The sequence below is a fragment of the Macrosteles quadrilineatus genome, unplaced genomic scaffold, assembly GCF_028750875.1.
Source record: "Macrosteles quadrilineatus isolate MER2022 unplaced genomic scaffold, UCM_ALF_1.0 Scaffold_2__2_contigs__length_208266976, whole genome shotgun sequence".
NCBI lineage: Eukaryota > Metazoa > Arthropoda > Insecta > Hemiptera > Cicadellidae > Macrosteles > Macrosteles quadrilineatus.
The window spans coordinates 167497088-167509353 of NW_026542595.1; the positions used below are offsets into that span (position 1 = coordinate 167497088).

Here is a 12266-nt window from a genome sequence, read left to right on the forward strand (position 1 = left end):
AAATTCTAACTAGTTAGAAGTTATTAGTTAGTCCCGTAAAAAGTAACTGATAGAAGTTATTAGTTAGTTAATTTAAAAACAAACTAATAAAATAGAAGTTAGCCAAAAAAACTAATGAATAGTGCTATTCGATAGAATTTCTATTCGTTATTCCCAAGTATGACTGTTAACAATATCTTCGCTGATACGCGTACCAACAATCGAGTACACTCAAATATCCCAATATCCCAATAATTTGAACAGCTGATTCAACAGAGTGCAACAATGGAAGCTGGGAATTTTCTCGCGTCTAGGTTGGCACCGCTGAAACTAACCTGTTGGATCGGTTATGTTATGGCCCCGGCCGCGCCGGCTAGCGCTACGCAAACGCCCAGAAGTTGACGTTCCTCTGTCGTCTGTCTTGCGCCGTGGTTTTGGCGGGTTCGTGTGTGTAAAGTGTTTGGATTTACCTCATCATGAACGGAGAACACCGCACTCCCCGGGAAATGTTCGACCCAAAGGTAAGATGATTGATGATTGTTGTATTTGTATTGTTGTGACCCAAGGGCAGCGGTTGACCGGCCACGTGCGCTACCGCTCTAATTTGGATACATTTGTGACTAAAAATACATTGTTAGATCATTGTCCTCTGAATAATACGATGGTAAGACCGTGTAATATATTATAAGCTTACTTCTGTCATAATTATTTCCAGTTGTATTATGTTACCTATCAAGGGAAACACCTCATTACACTAACTTGTACTAACTTATACTTTATCACATATGAGAAAACTCTCTTCTCTGTGGTTTTAAACGCACGCCATAAATAATCTGCACATTTTAACTTCTATGCAAAATTCATCTTTACAATGACAGGAAATATGACGTTTTGCATTACAGTAGATGTTATTTTGTCTTAACAATTAACACTAGCGTTTTCTGTAAGAATCTTTAAAAATACATGTTTTAATATTTTATCCCCGGTAAAACAAACAAAGGATAAGAGCTACATCATCAATAGTAAAGCATTACGACCTCTCTTATCTTGAGTCAATGGTAAACATATTGACACTCTATTTGAAACTGTCAAGTTTTGGGAAGAGATGTATTATAGTTTAATAAAGGTCGGTTGAAATTATTTGGAGATGAAAAATAACTGCAGATATCCGTAAACTTAAAGGGTTTGAAATGAGCTAATTACAAAATTCTAGATTTTTTGCTTCCTATTTTGACCTTCATGACCATTTCGTGGAGTTGTTTTTTTCAGCATCCTGGCCAAAATGGAACTTTCAACTTCTTTACATATTCAATGTACAAAATAAACACGGAGATAATTACAAATTGAATTAACATTATTAAACGATCATGTAAAAAAAACTGTATAACATCGTGGAGCTAGTCGATGACTCAATTAGTTTTGACTCGTGTGATTCACAGCTGATTTTGATTGAGTCAGGCACAATTGCCTTATTTCATAGTGAAGTTAAACTACATGGGTTTGTGATGTTGAAAGCTGTGAACGTGGTTTTAACTTTTCATCCCATTACTGTACTACTCTTGGTAATGAAGAATTAAATCATTAGCTGACTTGCTTAAGCTCATTGACTCAGCGTTACAGACAAACGTTTCATTTTGCTGAATTTATGTAAGATTGTGATGAAATTTTGTGTTAGCGTGTATATTAACTACGAAATGTCTTCTTTACTTCTTGAATATGTTTATGGCTGATTGAAGATTGGTCCATATGAATAAAAATAATTTATTTGTGAATTATCTTTAATTCACTTTGTTTGATGGTAAGGTGTTGACCTTGCTTGGTTTTATTTTCAGTTTTCTGAAATGAACCTATTTTAAAGTAGGCCTATTTGTTCTGCGTCAACAACAACAATAGTTATTATAACTTTATAGGTAACTATTATAAGCACCTTAGTACCTATTGCCTAATAACATACATACGTACATGCATTGTCTTCCATACATAGTTTTCAACCATGCAACCTTAGTAAAGGCTAGTTCCGTTATATTTGATATGGTCACAAGTTGTAGCAGGGCCGGGGATAGTGAGTTGTAGGATCTGTCCCCGTGGGGAAGTAAAATAATTCACTCTCAAAATCAAATTACATTAGATCACTTTATAAACAATCCACAATCCTTATCACGCACAGGGTACTGTGACCCATGTGATATTTTTATTTATATGTATTGCTGCAAACAAATTGTTAATACAGAATTTATCTCTCTCTCTCTCTCCCACTTTTCAATTATTGCCTAAGGTGACCTCGGAAGTCGACATGTAGGTTAAAATATCACTTGAGCAAATAATAAACCACTTGTTGATAACCTCGACCATAATGTATATGTCTGGGTATCGAATATTATCAAGAGAATTACTATTGGTTGATAGTTCATTGATGAGAACCTACGACTGTTTTGATCACATAAAAGCTAATAAAGCGCTTAAAATATAATTTAAATGGGAATTTCTTTAAAATTTCCGAGAGTCTTCTGGATTTCAAAGTTGTCATGTAGATGTTGTGATATTCTTATTGCACAAGGCGAATGCAGATGGATAGTTATTATTGCTTGTCTTATTTATATAGTAGATTATATAAAATAATGTTTGAACATACACTAAAAGAATAACTATCCTATAGAAAATCATAAAAAAATAATCAGATAAATATCCGCCCTTTTCTAGTAATAAGTAAGGGGATGTCTGATTAATTTGGGCTATTTACTTAGCTTTGATAGTTCTTTACGATTCACTGTATGTGTGTGCTCCTATCCTAGCATCGTCAGGTAAATCAAAGAACGAATTTTATTTATTTATTTGTCCTGTTACAAGTATTTAATGCAATAAATCAACTGAAATCAATCATATTATCATACTGTGTCACCTCCTATGGCACTTCAGTACAGTAGTAGCAGACGTGAAGTAGGTAGATAAATTATAATCACGCTATAAAGAGCTTTTGAGACGATGTAAAAAGCATAGACTTAGTCATCTGCATCTCACACTTATAATCAGAGGTTACAATGGATTTTTAAGAAACTGTCATCAACGTATCTCACCGTCCTTGGATAAAATAATGATAACTTGTCGATCACAGCCACAGCTGATCTATTGGAGTGTTTGACAGCAACGCAATGATTGTTTTGTGTTCTTATCAGAACTGATAACAGGTAAACATGGGCTGAAGATCTGTGTCTGTACCTAGTCACACCACCCGGCACCCGTCGAAGAGATAAGCCGGATTTTTTTTGTCGGCTGAATCTGGTTGGCGTTCCTCTCAAATGCTAGGCCCATTTGCCGAATAAACGATAAAAAAGATTGTTTAGACTAGGGGCTGATGACGAAACAGTGACGCTATTGCAAATGGTTAACATGAACACAATAAATTCCTCCGAACATTTGTAAAAGGGAAATCTTACTACACCTTAAAATCATTATTAATTAGTTAGACATTGCACTTAAACGTTGTTTTCTTACAGCTTGCACTTCGATGTAGTTTAATTTAAATGGCGCCATGCAGAAATTGACAAGTTCATGGTGAAAATCATCTTCAATTCAAACACATGTTCTGTACAGACCGTATGTTGCATCACTTTACTATTCTAATAATAGTATATTTCGTACCTATGGCCGAATGTTCTGTGGTACGAACGCTATTTTTCACCATAGTATACCCTATTACCACTATTCACCACAATAAAAATGCACACTGATATACGACACAACTACATCTTTAAGGTTATGTGAAGAAATAATTTGAGGTATCAGCAAAAATAATAATAAATAGTTGCTAGGCAGCGGTGACAATAAAACAATTCTATTACAATGCAATGGATACTGATTGTTTATTTAATACGCATTCATGTTTTAAGAAAGTAAGCGGACAGCTGATTTTGCGGCCCTAGGGATGTAAAAACCTGCTCGGTCCCCAAATGACGATGACAGCTGGCATGGTCAGCAAAACGTAACTTTCAGCACCCAATTAGCCTAACGTATGTAAAACAGCTAAAAATATCATAGTGTGGTGAAAACAGTTTGATGAAATTGTCAGAATTTAGATCTTGGTTTTTAATGATTTATAGAGATTGCCTCCCATTCTTTAATTGATGTAGACTTAAACTAAATAAATATGTTAAAATTGTTAAAATAACTGCATCGTAGTCAACATCCACGTGACCGTCCGAGCCACCGATAATGTACTTTGCTGCTGCGGCGGGGTATTTAAAAGTTATATCCTGGGTTACTTATTTTACCACAACAATATTAAAGGCCGTTTATCACTTAAGTATTACAACAATGGTTTTCCACAGCTGGTAACTTCGCAGACCAACAGCTGTGTGTGTACTGTGTAGGCCGATGATGGGCGGGTCTGTGACGTCATGGTCTGGAGTTGTCGATTGCTCAACAGTCTGACTGTCTTACCTTGTACTTACATACAACGTGTACATAAGGCCTCATGTTAATGTCTTATTGTACCACGTGTCCAACTCATGCATTCATACATACCCAAAACACGTTGGTATGGCTATAGCAACCGACACAAACACTGAAAATTAGCTAGACGGAGAGTTTTGGAATTTCTTTAGTCTTAATAGAACAATAAAGTTGATTTGGCTTTTCCGTTGTACCCAGCAAATAAATAATCAATAAGAAATAATGAACAAAAGTTGTTTAGACTTTTTGTAAGAATGATGAGACTATGCACACTTAAATGTTTAATCAGCCGACACATCCAACTAGATTTAATAAGGGTTTCAAGTGATCGATTTATTTGGATTAATTGGTTCTTTATTTCCTCCAAAATTATGTATTAACTGGTTAGACAAATCATACTCATTGACCACTGGAAAAATTGAATATTCTTTCTTTTGCTGTACTAAAGTAAAGTAGTATATTAATGAATATCCCCTCCTCAGCAGACTGAATCTGTTTGGATTTTATTTGTATATGTTTGTGAGTATTAATTGGCATACAGTAATAGTGGCTCGATTAATACTAAATACGACAGCTACTATTAAAGACTATTACAATAATTATTGATAATTATTTTTTAGTCAAATAATTAAAGTCTTTGTGGAATTCTGTAAATCGAGGGGATTGTTCCATCCAGTAAGCCACGAGGAAACTGGGCTAGACTAATAATTATGTATGCAAATTTCCTCATGAATATATGAAACACGTATACCTGTATACCTGACGAAAAGCTTCAAAATTGGTATGATCAAATATTTATCTCAACAGGAATTCACAAATCTAACAATAGAAATTGAAAGTAAGCTTGTAAACACTAAGTTCACAAATTAGACACATGAAAGCCAGATTTCCCTATGGAACTGAAAACTGAACTCAGGAAAGTCAACTTTTGCAAGCTAAAGAGCTGCAAATTGGTTGAAATATGAAGCGAATCGGACACCTGATACAGATAAGAAGCCAAGTAGCCACAAGTTGTGGTCAACCAGCGACCTTCAGTGACGTAGGTCAGTTAATGACGTATAATACACACACACAAGCACAACCACGTGCCGTTGGTCGCTGGACAATAGAATGATTCACACTTGGACAATTGGACAATACAACAACCTCCATCGGTCACGGACCAACAGCTGCGACAATGATAGCTCTGGACACTCCATAATGTCAAGGAGCAACCCGTCTCCATTGTGCTGGCTTTACAACATCTGGGATGTCTCATTGTCACATTCCCCTTTACAACCGTACAAAAATACTTCAAAATACTAAAATTATTTGTGTTGCTACCTCAAACGTTTTGGAAAGAAATTAAAAAAAAAACTTTTTTAGGACAAAAAAACAATTTCTCCCATATAATTTAACCCCTTAAAACCTCGTTCCCAAAGTCCAATCATGCTGGTTCGAGAATTCGGTCGAATAATATTAGGTTTACACGTTCTTACCAAATTTCATTGAAATCGGATCATTTTTACTCGAGTTATCTAACATACACTTTTATGCATTTGAACGGATGGTGATTTGGTCTCTAGAGACATCAAACCCAAAAAGTTAATCTTCCCCAGCCCTGGGTCTAGACATAGCCTATCTGGGAAATTCGTTAAAAGGCTGATCTTAATAACAAAGAATACATCATCTTCATTCCACACTCAATCGAATCTTGATTCATATTTAGGTAAAAACCGCACCCAAAAGCGTCTCCATAAATGTATAATGTTATTAATTATAAGAACAATGTTTTGTTGTTAACACAATTTGTGTAGATAATATAAAAGGTAGTCTGCAAGCAACAATCGGAGCAAGACACCACCGTGGCCTAGACAGTGCAGCCAACCTTGACTTTCCATGCGGTTATCACACTCTGTTATTGCGCTAATGTTGGACATCCTGTACTTGATTGTTCGTTCAACTGTATTCCAGGCTATTTTCAGCAATCCAATTAAAAATCTCTTTAGACATTTATCATTTATACTAAGGCCCATAGCTATTAGTTGTTGTATAGAATAGTAGTTAAGTATAGACAGTGTTCACCTTACAAAAGGTCGCTGGTCGACCCAGAGAAAAGTCAAAAGCTTTTTGATTATTCGAAACTGGGCGCAGATGTCCTCGGTTGTTGGAGCAGCTGAGCTGTTGATAATTTGCCCTAAATAATCAGCTGATTTTAGACAGTAACAGAGCAATACATATGAGATCTTTTGAATTAATGCGTAGCTTCAAATTCGCAACGAAGTTTACCTCTAACAGTATAATGAATAATTCAGATCTTAAGCTTTTTGCTACCCTAACATTTTATATTGAACTGTTTACAAACTAGTATGATTTGCTGTTTGAATTCCGAATTGAACTTTTAGGATATAAATTTTGCCCAATCTACAAATTGTAATACCCATAACTAAAGTAATTGTAAAGAAAAATTCTATGTATAAAGTTCGTCGTTTAATTGTTGAGATTATAATGTTTGAATATTTTTTTATTAAGTTCCATCACTATGGATCACTAGAACTGGGATTTACAACGTTTTGATCAGGAATCAACGAGTGTAGGAGTTTTGCCAACGGGTATCAGGTAGAAAGGGTCCCCATCCATGAATTACACAACTGCGGAGTTTTGCCAACGGTTGTGGGTTGCGCGAGAGGGGGAGGGGGAGAGAGAGAGAGATTACACGTGACCGTGAGGGTGGCATCCGCTAGGGGTGGACAAACCAGGCAGGATGCTGACTGTGTTCAAAGTATGGAGTTATGCACCTCTGACTGTGAAAAGAAATGTATTGAATTTTTAACCTAACCTAACCTAACCTAACCTAACCTAACCTAACCTAACCTAACCTAACCTAACCTAACCTAACCTAACCTAACCTAACCTAACCTAACCCACTGCGACAAGCGCATAACTGAACTGCCAAGCGTAGACAACCCTGACAATCGCTCTCCCTCCCTCCCTCACACTCTTTCTCCCACCACCACCGTTGGCAAATCTCCGCACCAAGAGGTGGCCGAAGGCATCCCCCCATCTACCTGACACCCGTTGGCAAAACTCCGGTTCCCGGAATGAACCCCCTTCTTCAGGTGGAATGAAGGTAATTTTACTTTCCTTCCCACCTAAAGATGGAGTCAGATTTCAGATTCGAAAAGTCGTGGAACTCTGTTTCTATATTGACAAAGAAATTGGGTTAAAAATATAGTTTCTCGCAGAAGTTCATCTTGCTTTTCTCACTGTAAAATATACAAATTTATTTCATAAATTACGTCTATGAAATGAATTATTATTCCATCGTTTCCCGGCCACAACGATCACGTTAACGTCAGTTTTCGGACGACACTGGAAGACAGTGACAGTTATAACAGCTGTAGGCAGGCAGTGACGCTCTGTTTGCTGGAAGGCAGGCAGTAGACAGTAGACATGAAGCTCTGATCTGATTTCTCCACAGCTGACTCAATAACGGTATAATTGGATCTGCATTTCTCTCCGTTTCTCCAGTCTTCTCATCAATCCTCGGTTGGATTTGCTATTTCACTTCCGTCTGAAATTTGTTTCACTTGTAAAATGAGATGGAGTAACTCTTGGGATATTCCTATCGATATAAGCATTGATTAAATACATTTCAAGTTTTCTCCTTTTTCCACATAATAAAGTGCAACATATTATGTATATTCAAATTACACGTTGTTGATTGGGTTGGTTATAAAAAACTTTGACACGAAAAATCGAATTAATAATTTCTCAATAGCCTGTTTTGTAATATTTTTCCACTAAGTTTTTTTTGTAGACTACTGTACCAGATACATGTTTTAAACACAACACTCCAGAATAATTTAACATTGAAAATTAAGATTGTAAAAAAACTTTACATTCATTATTATTATATATTAAATAGTTTTGAAAATTATTTATTGGTATGTAGTTTTAAAATGCTCATCTTATGGTCTCCGGTGATTCAAAGCCCACCTTAAGGTATAAACCTTGAGCCCACCTAAAGACTGGCGGTTCGGAGCCCACCATCGACTCCACTACAGGTTTTGCTATACAAAATGAAAAACTGTAGGACTCAGGCGAGGAGATTTTTCTCTCAATTTAAGAACCTTATGGTAATATAGGATAATCCCTAAAATCCTAATTTTCATTCGTCACGAGATCATGTGTAGTTCTAATATAATTCATATCCATAACCCTTTTTGTCTTGTTTTTGTGTGATGATACTAAAAAACGAAAATCCCCTTTGGATTTAAAACAAAACTAATGATAATTAATTACTTGCGCCTATTTCCTTGGGCACAGCTGCGTAACTCTTGGTTGTCTGCAGCCTGCTGAGTGCCGACTGGTGACCCCAGAGTAGGTTAATGGCAGCGTCGACTCAAAGGCTGTTGAATGAGTGATGATGGCGCCAGCACCTGATAATGCATTGCCAAATTATCATTGGCTCAAGGGTAGTGTCTTAGATATTGTATAATGTATAAATGTATTCTACAGCGGCTTATAAACGTATGATGTTCAGCTTTGCCTTACGTCTTCGGGGGTATTTAACCACTTGTTACCTTATGCTGATTAATGAAATACAGGGTGCCTAATCAGTCAGTCTGTCTAATCTACATCTAGGCTATATCTGTTTTTAGAGGTGGTTTTGTGTGATTTTCTTTAAGCTTCTTATTTTTTATCTACAGCTAGGCTGGCTATTCCAAAATCTACATTTACACTGTTTGCCTCTCCATTTCTCAGAGGTGATGATTCCTCTAGCAGCTGCGGTACAGTCCCGCCGGACGTGTCTAGTTGTATAAACAAAGTGATGCTGTCTTATCTAGGTTGGCCTTATCACCAAGGCTACTGAGTCACTCTTATCACCATCTTGGCCGCAGATATGAATACACCTTTAACGTGTATCGAGAATGTATGCAAGTTTATAAGATATGAAATGTACAAGATGTGAAGGTATCTGTCGACACGACTTTGCACGTGTATAATTTAGGAAGAGAAATAAATATTGTCTTTCATTAAATTTATTGAATTTACTAGATCGAATTTTACTAACACCGCTTTGTATATAACAAATATACAACTTAATTACTTGTGAGTACAATGTGTTATGGCTTTACAGCTTTACTGATTAAGATAATAGGGTTCTTTCGATAGATGAGTGTTGTAGTTTTGAATGATCAAAAAGCTACCGTTTGAGTCCTTTGATCATATTCGAGCCTTATAAGCAGTCAACTACCCAGTTTTTATTAGTAAAATACAAATAAGGCATATTTGTCAGAAAGTTTCTTTTAGATTTGTAGAAGATGATTCTTAAAAATATAACGCGACTTTTTGTTGTTTGTATTGGCGTTGAAATTTCCAAATCTATAAACATGTAGTGATTTTCGTATAGCCTATAGCCAATGGAAAATTGATTTGGCACGACAATTTTGTATGAACTAATAAAAAAGAGGTCTTTAATGTAGTTTCCATCTCATGTGTATGTGCACATTTTATCTCTATACACTATTACCGATCGTCTAGTTTACAAAAACTATTATATCATTGATTACGACCCTGCATACTGTACTGCGCATTGGCCGTTGTTTCAAAGACATGATATGTTAATCAAGACAGCAACGCACACATAGGTCCGTTTTAACCCCGAATATGAATACATATGTATATGGAGTGTATTTACTGAACTAGTTGGGTAAATTTCTTGAAATCATTACCTCATTCTATTTTGGGTGTTCTAGTGTTCTGTTTTACCTCAAGGTCGACAAGAGTTATAAATGTACACAGTCTGTATATGTCTGTTTCGCTATAGTGTGAGTGACAGTGCAAATGAAAGTAGGTCAGAGACAGGGATGGTACGCAAATGTCAGCTTGGCTATAAACAATAGTCTGGCCCGCCCCTATGTATTCTGCAGGCGCAGGTACAATCGTTGTAGGATTCAATTGTGTTAAGAATTGAATAGCATAAGGTGTCAAAATTGAGTAGAAAATATCGTAAAAAAATTGGGCTTTAATATTGAGTCGAAAATTTTATCGGTGCACAAAAGTTGGTAAAATGTAACGAGTTTTTCATATGCTGAATTTTCTTTATTGGTTTTTCCTTAATTATTATTGTTCTACGCCGGTTTACTAACGTTACCCTTTTGTAAGAGCTATTATTATCATAACTTTAGACACGCTATTTCACTTAATTGTTGCCGTATTGTTGGCAAAAAATAGGTTTGTGGTGCAATTTCCCCCTTTGTGAATCTATTTTTATTTTTACTAGACTTTTCCTACCTACTTTGCTTTGTAGGAACGTAGATGAGAAGATGACTAAGTGGACTTTGCGCACTGTTGCATTACTCGCAACTATTATTTTTCATGTCACAAATAACTAATAAATAATAATTAATAGTAACCTAGTATTAAGGTAATAAGTATATGGAAATTGGAGAATAAGGAAAAAGTTGTGCCACCCTTCGCTTAACGGTAGTTTCAGTGCATGAGTAATACCTCTCGACAGCTGGGAATGATTAGCAGGCGTAGATTACGAAAATGATTGGAGCGAAAAACGGGACGTCCTTCTGACTAGCGGCTCTAGACAGAACTGTGTCAAAATCCAGGACGAAGGAGCTGCCTGAGGAGTCCTGGACGCCAAATACGGAGATAACTGGAGTGGTGACGTCACTTTGTCGACCTTCAGCTGCACTCGGGGAATTCATCTGTCCCGCCGCCTCCCCGCTGCATCACTGCAAGTCAGAGCTGCCTGCAGGAGGGACAAAATCATGTGAAATTTCCCCTTTCTCCCATATTTTGATGGACCATTATTATTGTAGGCCTACTTGAAGATATGATCTCTGGTGAACTCCGTGCGGCGCTGGACAAATTGCGTATATTCGCACCCGATTCTTCAGTCAGCACGCACTTGGTACTTCACTTATTTACTTCACGGTATTTTTGTGCTGATTGAGAGGTACCAGGTTGGATAGGCTGTGAAGCGAGGTGGTCAAAGCCTCGAGTTTCCAGATTCAAATCCCGCCAATCACTAATGATTTTCACTTTGTGAAAATTGCATAACCCTCTAGGGCTATCCTGAAGTCAATGGTAAAAATGTGAGGCAAAACGCAGGTGCAGGATTTGAAGGTTGGGGAAAATAAGATGGATTCTGGATAGCCCATAAATTTCATCAACGATTCAGTTTGGCAGTGTTTAGGTTCTTGGTTAAATATGTGTATAATAAATAGAACATAACGATATGTGAAAGGAATACTTGGAAAATGTATGAATCAAATAGTGTGCTACCCTCCATAATAAAGTTATAAGTGGGGGTTTCTGATCATTTAGTAGGTGGAAAATCCACTGAGAGGCTACTGCTGCTCAGTCATCCTCCTTAAACATTTTAATAAATTTCACATATTAATAATATTTTTATAGAATGAATGGGTCGGGGAAATTTAAGTATTTAACCCTTTCCGCTAGTAGAATTCAATACGATTCATGATATTGATTGAATTGCTCTTTCCAAATATGCATCATACGAATATGCATCATACGAATATGCATCATGATGGAAGTGTTACTTCGGATTAGTGATCGTACAATTTCTAAATTTCAAGCTATAGAAGTTGAAAATTCCTTCGAAATTTCTGAAAATATTCCCATAGACCGTACCATTGACTATTGGAAGTAGATATCTCATACCTATGAACCAGCCATAGCTATTTTTTAAAAGAAAAGTTCTTTGAGCCAGTCACAGAATGCGATAGTGTCTAAAAATAAATGTAACTATGTTAAAGTTGTGGCCAGTTTTTAACCAAATTCGTCGTAGTTGATGTGAGCCACCGACCGATTGCGCT

The 12266-nt window shown here is 36.5% G+C and overlaps 1 protein-coding gene across 1 annotated transcript in view; it reads left to right on the top strand.

Annotated features, from left to right (window-relative positions):
* The first annotated feature begins 372 nt into the window (after positions 1 to 372).
* The window catches only part of LOC128985864 (four and a half LIM domains protein 2), a 316238-nt gene continuing 304344 nt past the window's right edge, over positions 373 to 12266 (top strand). The window contains exon 1 of the mRNA XM_054405812.1: positions 373 to 500. Coding sequence (XP_054261787.1) covers positions 456 to 500 — 45 coding nt within the window. The 5' untranslated portion in view covers positions 373 to 455. The remainder of the gene's footprint in view (positions 501 to 12266) is intronic.